The sequence below is a fragment of the Xyrauchen texanus genome, chromosome 43 (genome assembly GCF_025860055.1).
Source record: "Xyrauchen texanus isolate HMW12.3.18 chromosome 43, RBS_HiC_50CHRs, whole genome shotgun sequence".
Classification (NCBI taxonomy): domain Eukaryota; kingdom Metazoa; phylum Chordata; class Actinopteri; order Cypriniformes; family Catostomidae; genus Xyrauchen; species Xyrauchen texanus.
In genome coordinates, this window is record NC_068318.1 from 9937240 (window position 1) to 9955547 (window position 18308).

The window sequence follows — 18308 nt, forward strand, 5'->3', positions numbered from 1 at the left end:
GGGGGGGTTATTCGCTGTCCTTTTCTGCATATTGCGGCGCCATTTTGTGGTCCATTCTGCATTACACGCCTTTATCGTGGCCCATTCCACCCGGTTCGTGGCCGACACACAGGGCCGCTCAGTTTTCTGGATGGCCAGTCCTGCCCTGATCGGCCCCAAAGTGTGACAGCCCACCGGGAAAATGCTCGGTATGCCAGATTACCAGTCCAGCCCTGGCCATCACTGTCTTTCTTCTGCTCCACCCCTCCCACTATAGCCCTGCTTCCCAGAGTACCTGACGGTGCCCTCAGAGACACCAGGCACAGAGAGGGTGATGTCCAGAGGCATCTGGCACTGGCTGCGAAGGATGCTGACCATACGTAAAGCCTCCACCTCACTGCGAGGGGCATTCACTGAAGCACAGCCCAAATATGTCAGTTTACTGAACACAACGCTGTCCTCGTCCAGGACAGGAGTACTGGGACTCATCTCAGAGGGCTCATCTAGAGGCGATTATGGGTAGATAACAGGCAGAGAGACAAGTTAAAACATTCATGATTTAAGCTTTCACATACAGCATGCACTGTACATTTCAAAAATGATCCATGGTTTGGTTTTAATGTTCATAGTTTTGAAATTAAATATTTGGGTAGTAGAAAATATTTACAGAATTTCTGACAAAAAAAAAACAAAACAAAAAAACTCATAAAAACAGAATCATGTTTATTTTTTTGTAACAACGCAGACTATGACTTTACATGTAGGAATGTGCCTTGAAAACCAATGACCAGCAGGTGGAGCTGAGTGCATATGGATTCTATTTAGTGACATTAACAGTTTAATTTAAACCTTATTCACACTCAACCTGAACTTTCAGCACACAAAACACACTGCTGATATGATTCAGAAACACCACACTGTAATAAGTTGCCATTTTGTTTACTAACTGGCTAGGTCTGAAAAATAAATTACAATTATGCATAATAAAATAAAAATAAAAAAACAATTCAAGGAATGCCAAAATTCAACTAGACTCATTTAGGACATTAGAATTTCTGTGAACAGGCTTTTAGTGTGTAATTGAGTGTGTCATTTATTTTGCAGCACAATAGGCAGTTTATTCACACAGATTTGCCAAACAACACTTTGTAGATGCCTCTGTTCATAGCAGAGTGGCAGTAGGATGGAGTAACTTTTTTTTTCTTTTTACCCCTGTAAGATCTCTCATTGAGTTCGCTCTCCTGAGGCCCCTGAACAGGCAGCATCATTTCAAGTTTAGGGGGTGTCAGACAGGACTGTGGCGGGGCAACAGTGTTAGGGTAGCAATGATCTTCCCCTCCCGAAGGGTCCGGTCCAACAGCCAGCTCAGTGACAGAAGGGTCCATCAGCACATCTTCCAGCTCCAGCTGTAACTGCTGTTCACTGCCGTTCCCCACGATCTGAACACACACACACAACCCATTAGTATTCTGCAATGCATTTGAGTCCAGTACTGTGGAGCCACAAAAACAAACAAAACAGATGATGAAACAATACCACAAAAATTTAAGGAATGTTCTTGGTTGAGTGGATTTCAATAATGGTTATGATCTGGGGTTGCTTCAATTGGTCAGGTCTAGGCTCAGCAACATTATGTGGCAATAAAATTAAGTCAGCTGATTACCTGAATGTACTGAATGAGGTTATCCTGTCAATGGATTTTTTTCTTCCCTGATGGCACGGGAATAATCCAGGATGACAATGCCAAGATTCATCGGGCTCAAATTGTAAAAGAGTGGTTCAAGGAGCATGAGGAATCATTTTCACACATGAATTGGCCACCACAGCGTCCTGACCTAAACCCCATTGCAAGTCTCTGGGTTGTGCTGGAGAAGACCTTACGGAGTGGTTCAACTCTCCTGTCGTCAATGAACCACTCTTTCACAATTTGAGCTCGATAAATCTAAGCATTGATGTCCTGGAATATACCCGTGCTGTCAGGGAAGAAAAAAAATCCATTGATGGGACATGGTCATGCAGTACATTCAGGTAGTCAGCTGACTTCATTTTATTCCTGCATAATGTTGCTGAGCCTGGATCTGAACAACTGAAGCAACCCCAGACCATAACACTGCCTTACATCCAAACTGTGACTTTTTTTTGCCAGGCAGTGTATTATTAGGCCTGTCAATCAATTCAAATTTCAACTGAATTCATTACATGATGTGCCAATTGGTTGATCAAATGAATTGCACTTAATCGCATATAATAAATATCTGCTGAGAAAGCCCCTCAAACAACAATAATTCAACAATGATTTAATAATTATAAATAGTTGTATTTAAGTGACTATAAATAAAATATATATTATTACAATTATAATCCAGATAATTAAAATGCATTGACATGCAGACGAGTAATGCTAAGACAATTCAAAAAGTAGCTTTATTAGGCAATATATTGTTTATTTCCATATTATTGAACATAAGCCTATCATTGGCCTACAGTCCACAGCAATCCATTTTGCAATTCAAATTCTTGGAAGACTTCCAAGGCTTTTCTAAGGATGTGTCAATGTACACATGCATCAGACAGACACTTTTAGATGGTCTCACTTTGGTTGAGTAGCAAGCAAGCCTGAGTGTGCTTTCTTGTTTTCTGTACAGCTGGAGTCTCGCTTATTGACCCCTGCTAAAAACAGGTGGTATTTCGAGCCTGAATTGCTCCAATGGTATGAATATTCCAAATAACAGTCCGGGGACATGATTAATTGGGTACATTTTTTTAACTAGGGATGGGCATTTTGAGTAATTTTGTAGTTGAGTACTCCAACACATAGAATTTAATTTCAAGCTTCAAACTTTTAACCTGTTTTTCTAATGAGCAAATTACCACTTTGCATAAACAAAAACATCTAGATAAAAAAATGACAAAGTAACATTTGCACTTGCACAAAGAACATGCATTCCAAGTCTTCTGAAGTGCTTTAAATAATGACAGAATGTTATTTTATGTTAACAACTCCTTTAACAATGTCGTGCAATTGCAGTAACAACCAATGCATTGAGTTGTAACAGCAAGATTTAGGAAAGAGAAGGAGATTCACTGTTGCCCATGGAAGGCAAATGCACAAAATGAAATTGCAATATTCAAGTAGTGTTTTTACTAGTTGATTATTTTAAGCTGAATGACTACTCGGTCAACCGATTACTCATGAACATCCCTGTTTTTAACATGTTAATTTAATAGAATTAATTGCACTGAATCAATGCGTTAAATATGATATATACTGTATGCAGGTGTAGATGTGTCATTATATTTAGTGTGAAATGTTATGTGTCTTGAGACTCCTGCATTCAGAGTTGTGCTCTGTACAGCTGTCTTTGAACAGCTCCTGGTTTGTCTGGAGCTGTGCTGATTTCTCCCTGCAACTCTCAAAAATATGCTGGTGGTACTCCAAGCATCAAAAAACAAAAACAAATCACTTACTGACCATGTAAAGCCATTAAAGGGCAATATGTGCAAGGACACCAGAAATTGACATTACCTAACTAACCGTAAAACACTGTTTATATTAAGCAAACTCCATCCTCAGGAATAACATTGGTAACGCATGACATGTCATTCATCTGCCTAGTAGTCCCATACATGTTTATGTAATTTGAAAGAATTTTGCTGTCGATAAAGCTTAACTTGTACTGAATCTGAAACATTGCTTTTATTCACAGCATTATTGAATGTATTTATTTCAAGCTGGATTTGAACTCAATGTGATCAGTGTGAAAATGTTGGTTTCCATTTGGTTCTTCCAGTTCAAATTCAGCAGATGCTCCTGACGTTTTGGACTTAAACTTCAGATTCCTGTTATTCTTGTTAAATTGACAGAGGAGAAGAGAAAGAGGGCCTGATTTGTGTTTATTTCAGGCCAGATGTTCAAGACTGAAAAGTTCTCGTAAGAATTGCACAGGCCAAAGGCAGGAGGTTCAGCAAGAGCAGAGGATTAAGCAGAAGACTAATTCAAAACAATGACTTTGATCTTCAGGTAAGGTATTAACAATAGTTTTTTGGGTAGCTCAGTGAGTATTGACGCTGACTACCACACCTGCAGTCGCGAGTTCGAATCCAGGGTGTGCTGAGTGACTCCAGCCAGGTCTCCTAAGCAACCAAATTGGCCCAGTTACTAGGGGGGGTAGATTCACATGGGGTAACCTCCTTGTGGTCACGATTACTGATACTCGCTCTCAATGGGTTGTGGGTTGTGGAGGGTAGCATGAGCCTCCACATCCGTAGTCTCTGCGTGTCATGCACAATGAGCCACATGATGAGATGTGCGGATTGACTGTCTCAGAAACGGAGGCAACTGAGACTTGTCCTCGGCCACCGGGATTGAGGTGAGTAACCACGCCACCATGAGGTCCTACTTAGTAGTGGAAATTGGGCATTCCAAATTTAATAAAAATAAAATACATTCGAAATCAGCATAGTCCACACCGACTTCCCGAGTGCAATCCAAATATTTTTTGTCCATGTCTGAGTGTGTCTTCTGCCAACATGATCACATGTGAAGTCACCATGAAGTTTCCAATAGTTTCGGTACCCCAGGATCAGCAACTGTATGCCGACACACTAACATGAAGCATTCTTATCACACATGTTTGTAGTGGTTTCAATTTGTTTCCTTTCCAACGGGAATATTAAATGAAGAGTATGATTTGGAAGCTTCACTATTCCCTCTAACATTACTTTTTACTCCACTAATGGTTAAGGTAAGGTATGGGTTGGAGGATATAATCTATAAATATATGATTTTCTCTTCATTGTATAACATCCTGTACAGCTGAAAACTTCTTGATTCACTACCAGCTTTTGGCGACCTCTCCTGGACATAAATGGGGTTCACACGTGCCCATATGCCCAACAAAACTTACTGCTTTGGCCACTGGGGGCAGAGTTTCGAAATTTCGGTCAACGTATACCAATTTTGATGAAAGAAAAGTCGATATACTCTTTCTGATTTCAGTGTGATCTGGCTGCTTCTACACATGTGCCTGGCATTGAATGGACTAAAGAAGTCATAGTGTGCACAGTCAAGAGAGTATGGGTACCAGAAAAGTTATGTGGAAAAACAAAGTATACCCTTGCTTTAAATTTTGTGATATGGATGTGTGAATGAACGGTTAAATATGCTTCATGGTGAAAATGACCGTCCTGCTAAATCTTAATGTAAACTAGGGTTGTGAATTGAGAACAGGTTCTTATTAAGAACCAGCTCCAATTTTAATAGAATTAAAGAACTGAACGATATTCATGATTTTCGGTTTAGCATCGCAAATAATTTAGAGCGACCAGTGTAGCACGATTCCCAAAGGAATGACTGTCATGAGTCAGTTATTGTGCTGTCAACAGGGCTGAGAAATTAAATTACATTTTTCCAATATTATAATTATTTCTAATTTTAAAGACAGTCTTTCAGGTAGTGGTAAAAATCTACAAGACATCAGAGTTTTAAACTGACTTTGTCCAACTTCCACAAGGGGGTGCAACAAATCAATATAAACCACTCAGCACTGTGTTAAAGTTATTGTTTATTGTGAAGAACATATGGGGCTGTTAACTCAAATGTGTGTAAAATTTGTCAAAAGATGTAGCCAGTTTATATTCTAAAATAGCAAGTAAAAAAATTAAACGAGAAAAGAAACGCTTCTTTGTAAACTTAGTGTTTCACAGTAGCCTACACTGGTATTATTGTACTACCGCAGACACAAACTTAATAATAACAGCTGTACCAAAGTGTTTTTATTTTAATACAGTTGATATGAGAGCAAGGCATAGTCAAGACACAATCACCAAGACATTCACGACTGGGTGCCATACACTTCGAATGCACCAGAATTTTTCTATGCAAGTATGCACTACACGGACGTCTCTGACCGTTGCACCATGTTTTTTTTTGTTTGCGTGTTGTGCAGTAACAATGCATTTTTTCAGACACTGTGTTAATTTAAAAGGAAATTCAAGCTTTAAATGCACCCCGAGACACCCACGTTCTGTTTTATCCGTTGCACTGCATCTTATTTAGCACAATTTTAGCCTTAGGTCAGTTCTTTTGAATCTTCACCGCAAAATATACCATGCTGCCTTCTGAACGAATAACTCTAATTACACGGTTCTTTTCAGTGAATCAAAAACTTACTTAACCTATTCATTAGTTATTCATTTCATCATGTCTGATTTAAAATGCACCAAGAATTGTAGTACTTAGATACACATTCTAAGTTTTGTTGTAACTAGTGGTATTTAAAAAAGATTATGAATTCATAAAATAGGGCTATATTTATTAAAAAGTCTATTTAAACACACCTTTTACAATTATCTGTTCTGTTAAAATATGAAATCATCTAATCATGTGATAACAGGCTGCTGAGGGCAGTAAATAAAAAAGAACAGCTTTTTTCAATTCTAAATATTCTTCCTCAAAACCACAAAAAGAATAATGAATGGCACCGTTAAGAAACTGGAATCGTTAAGAGGAATCCCTAAAATAAAGAGACAGTTATGTCTTATGTGAATGCAAACAGGATGAAAAAAGTGTCAAAATATTGGATCTGTGCATTAGACCTTGCAGTGTAAATGTAGCCTAATATACCTGCCACTATGTTGTTAATATACAGTGGATATAAGAAGTCTACACACCCCTGTTAAAATGCCAGTTTTTTGTGTTGTAAAAGAATGAGACAAAGATAAATCGTGTCAGAACTTTTTCCACTTTTAATGTGACCTATAATGTGAACAATTAAATTGAAAAACAAACTGAAAAAAAAATAAAATAAAATAAAACTCACAATAACCTGGTTGCATAAGTGTGCACACCCTTAAACTAATACTTTGTTGAAGCACCTTTTGATTTTATTACAGCACTCAGTCTATTTGGGTAGTAGTCTATTAGCATGGCACATCTTGACATGGTAATATTTGCCCACTCTTCTTTGCAAAAGCGCTCCAAATCTGTCAGATTGCAAGGACATCTCCTGTGCACAGACCTCTTCAGATCACCCCACAGATGTTCAATTGGATTCAGGTCTGGGCTCTGGCTGGGCCATTCCAAAACATTAATCTTCTTCTGGTGAAGCCATGCTTTTGTGGATTTGGATGTGTGCTTTGGGTCGTTGTCATGCTGAAAGGTGAACTTCATCTTCAGCTTTCTAACGGACACATGAAGGTTTTGTGCCAAAATTGCCTGGTATTTGGAACCGTTCATAATTTCCTCCACCCTGACTAAGGCCCCGGTTCCAGCTGAAGAAAAACAGCCCCAATGCATGATGCTACCACCACCATGCTTCACTGTGGGTATAGTGTTCTTTGGGTGATGTGCAGTGTTGTTTTTGCGCCAAACATACCTTTTGGAATTATGGCCAAAAAGTTCAACCTTGGTTTCATCAGACCATAACACATTTTTGTGTTTTTGGTTTTTGCAAACTTCAGCCGGGCTTGGATGTTTTTCTTTGTAAGAAAAGGCTTCCGTCTTGCCGCCCTACCCCATAGCCCATTCATATGAAGAATACGGGAGATTGTTGTCACATGTAGCACACAGCCAGTACTTACCAGAAATTCCTGCAGTTCCTTTAATGTTGCTGTAGGCCTCTTGGAAGCCTCCCTGACCAGTATTCTTCTCATATTTTCATCAATTTTGGAGGGACTTCCAGTTCTTGGTAATGTCTCTGTTGTGCCATATTTTCTCCACTTGATGATGACTCTTCACTGTGTTCCATGGTATATCTAATGCTTTGGAAATTCATTTGTACCCTTCTCCTGACTGATATCTTTCAACAATGAGATCCCTCTTTTGCTCTGAGATGCAACTAAGAAAATGTCAGGAAAATCCTACTAGAACAGCTGAACTTTATTTGTGATTAATCAGAGTCACTTTAAATGATGGCAGGTGTGTAATGACTTCTATTTAACATGATTATGAATGTGATTGGTTAATTCTGAACACTGCCGCATCCCCAATTATAAGAGGGTGTGCACACTTATGCAACCAGGTTATTGTAAGGTTTTTAATTTCCCCATGAAGATTTCAGTTTGTTTTTCAATTGAATTGTTCACATTATAGGTCACATTAAAAGTGGAAAAAGTTCTGACATGATTTATCTTTGTCTCATTCTTTTACATCACAAAAACCTGGCATTTTAACAGGGGTGTGTAGACTTTTTATATCCACTGTAAATCATAGAATATTATTGACTTTTAATACATTTTTTTGTTTCTATTACAATATTCCATGTTTATACTTAGTTATATATTATTATGAATGTTTACTTCAATAATTACTTAAAAAAATAAATAATACAAATTTTAGTAACACTCATGAGTTAACATTAAATTAATATTTATCTTTTTAAATAAAGTAGCATATTCAATTAGCTATTTTGATGTGGTATAGAAATTGGTATCAGGAATTGTGAAATTTCACTGGTATTGGAACAGACTACTGAAATTTTTTTCTAATTTCGTAACAACACTTGTCTGCAAAGGAGTCTTGGACCACATCGTGTGCACCATTTGGGACAGGGCCTAAGAGTAAACTAGGCCTGAAACAGTGAAAGCATCACGAACAAAACAGCAGCCTACAAAAATTCTATGGGCACTACACAAGCAACCACATTGTCTTAAGTCCTGCCTATGCCCCACATTCAGCCACTGCACAGACTATAGGAGCTGCCAATCAAACCGATCAGCCAATCAGACACAAAGCACGGAGACACAGTACCCCCACAGAGGAAGAGAGAATAATTAATAAAGAAGACTGACCTTAAAGCTGACCCCTTCCTCAGAAATCACCTGTGTAACAAACAGAGTGTTTAAGAGACACCCTTAAAAGTCAGAGGATGGAGAGTAATGGGTTAACTGAGAATTATCCATATGTGACAACTGACAGACTGTATGATCATGTGCTATCGCTGATGTAACTATGTACTGTTGCACTCAAGTGGCATATAGCTTAACTGTGCAATAGAAAGTGGTTTGACCTAACTAGTGCAGTTATTTTGATCTTGGTTTGAATAATTAAAGGTATAGTTCAGCCAAAACAAAACATTTTAACATTATTTAATCCATAATTATGAAGTAAATGTTCATCATTTCAATTTTAATGTCAAATAATGTTATCCTCATGTTGCTTCAAAGCCATATGACCTTCTTTCTTTCATGGAATGCAAAAGGTGATGTTTAGTAGAATGTCCTGAGAGCTATTTTCCATGCAATGAAAGTGAATAGGGACTGGGAGCTCCAAACGTAAAACCACACCATAAAAGAAGCATGTGCCCTATATTTCAAGTCTTATGAAGCCATATGGTAGCTTTATGTGAGAAATGGATGGAAATATATAATGGAGGGGAAGATTTTTAGTGAATAAAGATTTAAAGGGATAGTTTATTCAAAAATGAAAATTCTCTCATCATTTGCTCGCACTCATGCCATCCCAGATGTGTATGACTTTCTTCTGTAGAACACAAATGAAGATTTTTAGAGGCATATTTCAGCTCTGAAGGTCCCTACAATGCAAGTTAATATTTGCATTGTAGGGACACATTTTGATGCTCTAAATAGCACATAAAGGCAGCATAAAAGTAATCCATTTGACTCCAGTGTTTTAATCCATATATTCAGAAGTGCTATTATAGGAGTGGGAGTGAAACAGATCAATATTTGTCCTTTTTTGCTAGAAATTCTTCTCCCATCCCAGTAAGGGGCAATATGCATGAAGAATGTGAAGCACCAAAAACACAAGAAGAATTTGAAAGTGAAAGTTAAAGTGGAGATTGACTGAGCAGGAAGGAGAATTTATGGTAAATATTGGTCCGTTTCTCACCCACACCTATCATATCACTTCTGAAGATACTGATGTAACCACTGGAGACTTATGGATTACTTTTACACTGCTGACTTAAATGATTTTTGGAGCTTCAAAATTGGTCACCATTCACTTGCATTGTATGGACCAAAACACCTGAGAATTTTTTTTCTCCCCTAATTTGAAATGCCCAATTCCAAATGCGCTCTAAGTCCTCGTGGTGGCGTAGTGACTTGTCTCAATCCGGGTGGTGGAGTACCCCATGTGACTCTACCCTCCCTAGCAACCGGGCCAATTTGGCTGCTTAGGAGATCTGGCTGTAGTCACTTAGCACACCCTGGATTCGAACTTCCGACTGCAGGGGTGGTGGTCAGCGTCTTTAATCGCTGAGCTACCTAGGCCCCTGAGAAATTCTTTTAAAAATCTTCAAAGAGTTCAGCAGATGAAAGAGTGTCATACACATCTGGGATGGCATGAGGGTGAGTAAATAAAGAATTTTCATTTTGAGGTGAACTATTCCTTTAAATCTGGTCTGTCTCTCTCACAACAGCCCCCGTCGTTATTCACTTTCATTATATGGAAAGAGTTATTGGTCGACAAATTCAAATAAGTTTGGTATGACATGAGAGTGAGTAAATAATGACAGAATTTTCATTTTTGGGTGAACTATCCCTTTAAAGCCTTTCAAAGAGAACAACAAATCAAGATGAGCAGCGAAAGAGCATTCTCTTTTTTGTTAAAATAGAAGACTACAGAGTTCCATGACCACGATCGAAAGCAAAGATGGATGACGATGATTCAACAACAGACCTAAGTCAAGCAGAAAGCAAAAGAGTGATGGTGAAATTAATATTCAAGCATGGTGAAAGAAAGGACCAAAAAAGTGGTAGGATTGGAGTGGCGTAGTGGCAGGTATTCTGTGTGGATAACATATGAGTGACATCATACTGTGGCCTGCTATGGCACTATGGAACATAAGTGCATTTCTACGCATATCTAAAAGTGCAGGTGTGTAGTGGCACATGGACAAAGAATCCACTCATGTCGATATCATTTAACTGGTTCAATTTATGAAAAGTGATAGACAATGGACAAACATCTTGAAAGCATCCGTAAGGTGTGGAATCGTGTGGGAATTGACAAGTCGGCACGAGCGGAGAAGAAGAACAAAATGTAAAATGAGGATGACCAGATAGCAAAATTCTTCTGCTTTTGATTGACACAAAAACACATTTAAACAAACTAACTAGGTAGAGCAAACTATACTTGCTAATTAATTACTAATTAATCTAAGGAACAGACTGTCCAGAATTGAAAAAACTGTCATCATTTACTCACCTGCATGTTGTTCCAAACCCATATGACTTTTTATCTTTCATGGAGCACAAAAGGACATTTTGAAGAATATTTTTGTCACTCATTTCCAAATAAAGAAAGTGAAACAGAACTGAGGTCATCAAGAACCAAAATGACAAAAAATAGTCAATAGAACTTGTGAGTTACACTCCAAGTATTCTGAAGTCTGAAGATTTGTACAAAAAAAGAGATTGCTAATAAAATTGTTATTCACTAATAATCTTACCCTCAAACAGACTACAAAAATGGCCTGTTGATGTGACTCAGGCAAAGCACTACTGGTTTTCACACAAATGTCTTTTTTTCATTTTCAAAGTTCCAGCAAAGGAATGATTTTCAGTAAATATCGTCTTACATTTGGTCACAAAAAAGTCTTCAGAAGACTTGGAATATAGCGCACGAGTAATAAAGACAACATTTTTGATTGTTGTATGGTGTGTTTTTGACATTTTGATGCTTGACAACCACAGTCCCCATTCCCTTCATTATATGGATAAAAGCCACATTAACCTTTAGAATTGTTTATTTTTACGCACGAAAAAAAAAAGTCATAAGTACAGGACCTGAAGGCGAGTTAATGATAACAGAATTTTTAATTTTGGGTGACCTATTAGACAAATTTAGACGATCACCCAGTCTGTTAATCTGTCTACTCTTACCTTCAGTCCTGTCTTTTCATCATCGCTACCATTATTAGTGGAGGGTGTCTCGTCCCCCAGATGGGACACCAGGACAAAGTCCTCACTGTTGAGGGTGGACACCGAGTCAGAAGACACACTAATTTTCCCCACCGAGGCCTTGTCATCCATGACTGCTAAACCAAGCCAGACGTGCTCATGAATGGCAGTTTAATGAGCAAAATTACCTGGAAAAGAAAAGATAAATAGAAATAAGATGAAAAAACAATGAGGAAATGAAAAAAAAAGCCTAGTTCAAACCGTGATATTAAATAAAGGCTAAAGAGGAAGAGATGCGTGCAAGGAGAATATTCCAAAATGAATAGTAAAAGAAATGGCGGGTAAAGTTAGTAAAATGCTGATCTTTAGGCATTCATCAGTCTTTGTAAACTAGATTCTAAAAATATTCGAAAATCATAAACTAGTGAATATCACAACAATATGTCTGAGTCAAAATTCACCTCAAAATCAAACTTAAGAAAATATTGAATATTAACACTGTAACTTTACACTTTTAACACTGTAGAATTACCGTAACACAAATATATATGTTTTTAAATCAGCATAAATTTAAGGCAGTCCAACAAATACTACCATGATAAATACTTCACATGTTAAACAATATATCATTTTCACATTAGATTAACTTCTAGTTACCTCCCAGTTAAGAATAAAAATTATCTATATTTTATTTAAGACAATACATGTTATATTATTTTTTATTTTTTTCTAAAATCTAAAATGTTTTAATTGTTTTTAGAAATAAAAATTATGATTTATAGTTAACATATAATTAATATTATGTTTAACAAGACGTTACATGATTTTTTTTATAGCTGAAAAAAATTTATATTGAAAAACAATAATTGGGCATTTCCAGAAGTCCCTGCGTGACCCGTCGCATTTTATTATATTTTATTGAAACAATTATGTTTCATCATATTTTTGATATCAGTTATGTACATTACAGTGCTATAATATCTCTGGGCCTGAGGTGTATTTCTAGAAATGTATACTCCTAATGTGTGTTTATGCAAAAGATAATCTAGGAAGGAAATGGGCATTGGCAATATTCAAATGACAAACAAACTCAGTGGTGTTTTGGATTGCGAATTGTGCTGCCCATTCTATGCTGTGTTTATATTACACTGCACATGACTGAGTATGGCAAAACTAAAGTCGAAAGTAAATACAATTTTATAAACGTAATTTCTATTTTGATTTGTAAAAACAAAAGTCAATAACGTTATGTGATATCACAAATGGCTGATGTTTTGAAAGAAAGAAAGGAAGAAAGAATTGTTCATGTTAGATACCTGTGTGTATATGAGAAAGAGCAGACAGGTTTTGGCAGAGGGTCAATAATGAACTATATTTGGCAATGGGAGAGAAACAATGGGAACATACAAGTCCAGACATGGTCACACTAACAAAAGGAGCTGCACCATTTCACTGCACAGACTGGAAGTATCAGAAGAATGCCCTGTATTCTTTAAACAAACAGCCTGTGCGTGATTTACTGTGCGTTCCAAAGTGGTACCATCCCCTAATGTCCTGTACTTGACAAAAGGGATGTCGAAGCAATGAATTCAAGACACAAATGTGGGTTAAAGACCTGTAACAAATGTTTTATGGTCTCCATTTAACATTCAGTTCTTAAAGGAGAATAAAGCTGTCTCAGAGAGTTTACTTCAACACAGGAAATATGTTATATCCACCGCTCTGTGTAATTTCTATGCAATGGACAGTATAATCACTAGTTCAGACAAAAGAAAAAAGACAGATGTGTTAGACAGAACAAGACTATTCTTCTATAAACTCATGTTTCACATTTTATGAAGAAAATCAATGTAAGTGGTCCATTCAGATTTGGCTTTTGGACAGTTTGCATGGTAAAAAGTTGCATCTTAAAAAGTATTTCCATCACCACCGCTATAGCCACACGTATTAATTTAGTTGTTCTTCTGTCTAACAAGCCTAATTATACATGGGTTCCCCTTTAAGGCTCGGTAACATTTGCCTTTGCAAAAATAGATTTCAAAAATATACTTTAAAGATTTCCACTAAATTCTAACAAAGCTAACACAAACATCATGATGTCAAACTAATAGTGGGACCTCAGACCAATCTGATGTCAAGTGTCTTCACTCAAGACAGACCGACATTACAAGAAAAATAAAAGCTATTGTTCTCAAAGCAGCTTTGCTTTGATCCAAAGCGACTTACATAGTCCTTATTACAGGGACTATCGCCCAGATCAACCAGGAGTTAAGTGCCTTGCTCAAGGACACAATGGTGGTGGCTGTTGTGATCGAACCGACAGCCTTCTGCTTAACAGTTTAGTGCTTTAGCCCACTACGCCACCACCACTCCATGGTGTTCATGTGGGTGATGGAGGATCAACCCACGCATGACGTCCAGTCCCATGCACCAACTTCCTGTCACTCTACACCATCTAATCTATTAAATTAGCCAAAAGCCCCCCAAACGTGCCAGTATGCCGTTTAATAGTCTACTTCTCAAAACAGATCTGTCTGACCCAAAACTGATGTAGAAAGAGGCAGACTAGCTGACCTGGGATCAGAAAGCCACATACATTGAGCCCTTTACCAGAGAGGCAGAGTGCTGCAACTGTTCTTGGAGTAGTTTTTCTTTCTTTTCTCCTTTAACACAAACAGTAGCAGGTTGTGTGTTGAATGGCAGGTCAGAGAGTTCAGTCTGCAGGGATACAGTAGAGAGGATGTTGAGTGGCATTTTGTGCCTTTGTGAATAAGCTTCGGTTTTCCTGACTGGGCATATTGTGTTCTGTCCTAATGGAGACCAGAGCCAGTGGTACACTCCCTAGGGTGCAATGACCGGAAACCAGCAGCACAAAAGCCTCAGAGAGTGCCTACAAAGATCTGTGTGTATTGTGCTACTGGTTAAGATAGAAGATTCCTTTAAGTTACTTTAGGCAAGAGTATACTTCATTTTTCTGTCTACAGTTACATATCTCACATGATTGAGCGCTCCGACCAAGAGCCTGTATGGACTTGTTTTATGTATGCGCACTACAAATGCTTTGTGATACTCTTTTATCACAGTCAAGGGCAGATGGATGTGCAGACAATGCACAAAGGCACAGACTGTCCACGCGTCTAGAAAAAATTTGCGTCAGCCGAAATGTAGCAGCACGTGGAAAATGCTTATTTGGCGGTCATAGTCTGATTCACTGATATCTAAATGGGTTTTGGTGGAATTACGGCTGGACAATATACTGAACATTTACGAGAATATTGCTGTTGATATAAAATTGACACATCAGGAATATCATGATAACATTGAGAAGTTTCTTATTTTATCAGACATATGTAACCTCAGATCCCTAAGATGAAGGGAACGAGACATTGGATCCTGCTGACGCATATGGGAGTGTCCTTCTAAACGACCAAGTTGAAACCTTCTACAATAATGCCAATTCTAATATTGGCTATGGTGTTTGAGCCCCGCCCTTTTAGGCACGAAGCTGATTGGTATAAAAGCAGGTGTGCAAACACCATTCCTCAGAATTTTCTGAATGAGGGACAAAGAACGCATCACTCAACTCAAAGAACTCTAGAGTCTGTAGTGCGGCAAGCTTTCACAATGTCTAGTTCCCATCAGCTCAAGGACATACGTAACTGAGATGTTCCCTTATGATTCAGTATACTTGACATTGTGTCCTGCTGATTCACATGGGGAACAGTGTCCCATCACGTTGCACCACATAACACAACCCTCCTAGAGAGGAAACATGAGGCCGCAGTCCCATGAGTATGCTGCAAGTGAATGACCCTCATGGTGAGCCAAGAGGGGAACACTCATAATGGAATCTGAACCACGGTCATATAGTATAAATTAACCCCTTCACAAAACCAGTTCAATAAAAGTTTATTTATAATGAAAGCACTTGTGACTTTTGGGAAATACAACAGTCTGTTTGCAGGCGGTTATGTAAAATGACAGGGAGCCCGTACTTAAAAAGAGGGGCATAAGTATTTGTTTGGCCAACTAAATAGCAAGCGCTCTAGACAGAGAGGACTTGCAAAGAGAAAGACGGTACATCTGGGGTTGTAAAACCTTGCAAATAATTTTTGATAAGACCATCCTGCTGCAAAACATATGTCTTGTAAGGACACACCGTTCGTCCATGTTCATGAAGAGGCCATGCCTCTAGTTAAATGTTCTTTAACACCAATTGGGCAATGCACACCCTGCGACTTGTAAGCCAGGGCGATCACATCATAGATCCAGTGAGAAGTCTTTGCTTGGAGACGGACATTCTTTCATGTATCCTTCATAGCACACAACGAGCCTGAATTAGCGGTTGCGCTCAACATATATGTGTAGCGCTCGCACAGGGCATAACAAATGCAAGGTCTATACCTCATCCAAATTAAATGGAGGAGGGAAAACAGTTTGAAGGTGAACCACCTGCGCTTTGAAGGGTGCGGTTAGAACCTTAGGCACAAAGCTTTCCCTAGTTTTGACAGTGGCTTGATAGACCCAGACCAAATTCCAGACATGAAATATCGACTGACAGTGCTTGTCAATCACCAACCCATTTTACTGAGGCCAAAGTCAGCAGTAATGCGGCCTTAAGAGAAAGCACACGCAATTCAACATAGTCCAGAGAAACGCAGATTATAGTTACCACATAAACTGTGGAGAGTGTTGACGGAGAGAGCCCGATCAATTGCTCTTAAAGAAATGTACAAATTTCGGGTATGGGGCAGTTCACTAGGTTTTTGCCATGTGAAAACCAATTAGTGAACACATTTCAATTCAGTGCATAAAGGCGTCTTGTGAACAGTGCTCTAGCCTGTAGAATTGTGTTCATAACCTTGTCCGCTGCGCTCTTTTCAGAGGCCACACATGTAGGCTTCACAGCTCTGGCTCTCCTCAGCTGTATTTCCCATGGAGGCCCGTCCAGTATTTCTACCATCTCTGGAAACTCAGGGGAGCTAGAGACTGACTGAAAGAAAGAACTGTAAATTGATATGCAGTTCCCTTGAACGCGAATCTCAGAAACCGCCTTTAACGTGGTGCAATTGGTACATGAAGTACGCATCCTTCAGATCTATGATGCACACAAGTACTGAGGACAGATGTGCGATTAGATCTGTTTCTGAGTTAACATTTTTAATGGGTGCATCGCAAGCATGCGATTTAAGCATCTCAGAACACTAATTTATTGAAAAAGTGTGAGCATCTCGACCAAGTGCAATGAGTGCTGTATTCTTTTCCTCATTTTTAATTGCATGCGTTTTAATGTGAGACAGAAAAACAACATTCTGAACAACAATATTCCTTTCCCGACAAACAGCAGCGGGAAGAGGGGAACAGCATTGTGTCTCTCTAATTGCGCCTTCATCGGGAGAGGTCCTGGAAGGATCGGCAAGCTCTACATTCCACTTCATGGAGCTGTGCTAGTGAGGCGTGCTTTTCTATGTGTGAGTGTGTGAGGGGTTCACGCTGATGTGGCTGCCTTCGCTTGGGCCATGGTTTACGTGGCTTTACCGGCAGCTCTGCAGTGACTTTTGGTGGCGATGACACAGCAGGCGTGAGGTTTTTAGCCAGGTGCTGGCCTGAGCGAAAGCGAGCCGGTTGTGATGAACTATTGCTCCGGACTAGAGGTGAATTGTTGTGTCATTCAGTACAGCATCAGAAATGGTTCTTGAACAATTTACTCTTTAGCCACCATTTGTATGTTGTAAAATTATCATTATGAAAATACTAATAGCCTATGGTGATATATGTTATATTTTGTTTTCTAAAATAACTAAATTAGTTTGATAAGTTAAAATGATATAGGCCTTTGTATATATTTAATTGTTGAATTCAACTGGACATAATGCAGCTTTATACAGGGATTCTTTGCACTAACTATTCCACACAACACACTGATTGGTTGATTGACAGTTTTAATTTGCTATTTTTCCACATCCCAACCTTTTACCTGCAAGTTATATATTACAGAGTGAAACAATTGTCATTTCAGACACAACTGTTCTTTAATAGACATTTCTTTCTGAGAAAAAGGAGTTAAAGTTTATTTTTATCTTTTTAAAAAGTTTTTATATCAAAACATCAAATCGCAGTACTTACAGAATTGCAAAATCGCAATACATATGGAATCGGATAGGAAATATCGTTGTAATATTGAATCGGGATGTCTGTGGCCTATAATGCTACATATAAATTATAATGATTTAATATAGGCTACTTCTTCCTTTTGTTTATTTAGTGAAATTCACTGTAGAAATCTTGCATTTGTTTTGTTTTTTTACTATATTTTACTATAGATGTTTACTATAATTTACCTCTTGCATTAAACATTTTGAATTAACATGTCAACTAGCGGTCGACTGATATGGGTTTTTTAATGAACGATGCCAATATCCAGAGAGCAGAGTGGCCAATAGGCCAATACATAACACAATTTA

At 38.3% G+C, this 18308-nt stretch overlaps 1 protein-coding gene across 2 annotated transcripts in view; it reads right to left on the bottom strand.

Annotated features, from left to right (window-relative positions):
- Window positions 1–18308, bottom strand: part of LOC127635635 (rab GTPase-activating protein 1-like) — a 129532-nt gene that overhangs the window by 96663 nt on the left and 14561 nt on the right. The window contains exons 2-5 of one of the 2 annotated variants that reach the window (XM_052115798.1): window positions 11827–12032; window positions 8770–8799; window positions 1190–1418; window positions 275–482 (exon numbers count right to left, since the gene is read on the bottom strand). In XM_052115798.1, coding sequence (XP_051971758.1) covers window positions 275–482; window positions 1190–1418; window positions 8770–8799; window positions 11827–11976 — 617 coding nt within the window. In that variant the 5' untranslated portion in view covers window positions 11977–12032. The remainder of the gene's footprint in view (window positions 1–274; window positions 483–1189; window positions 1419–8769; window positions 8800–11826; window positions 12033–18308) is intronic. The other variant, XM_052115799.1, reaches the window with a different exon arrangement.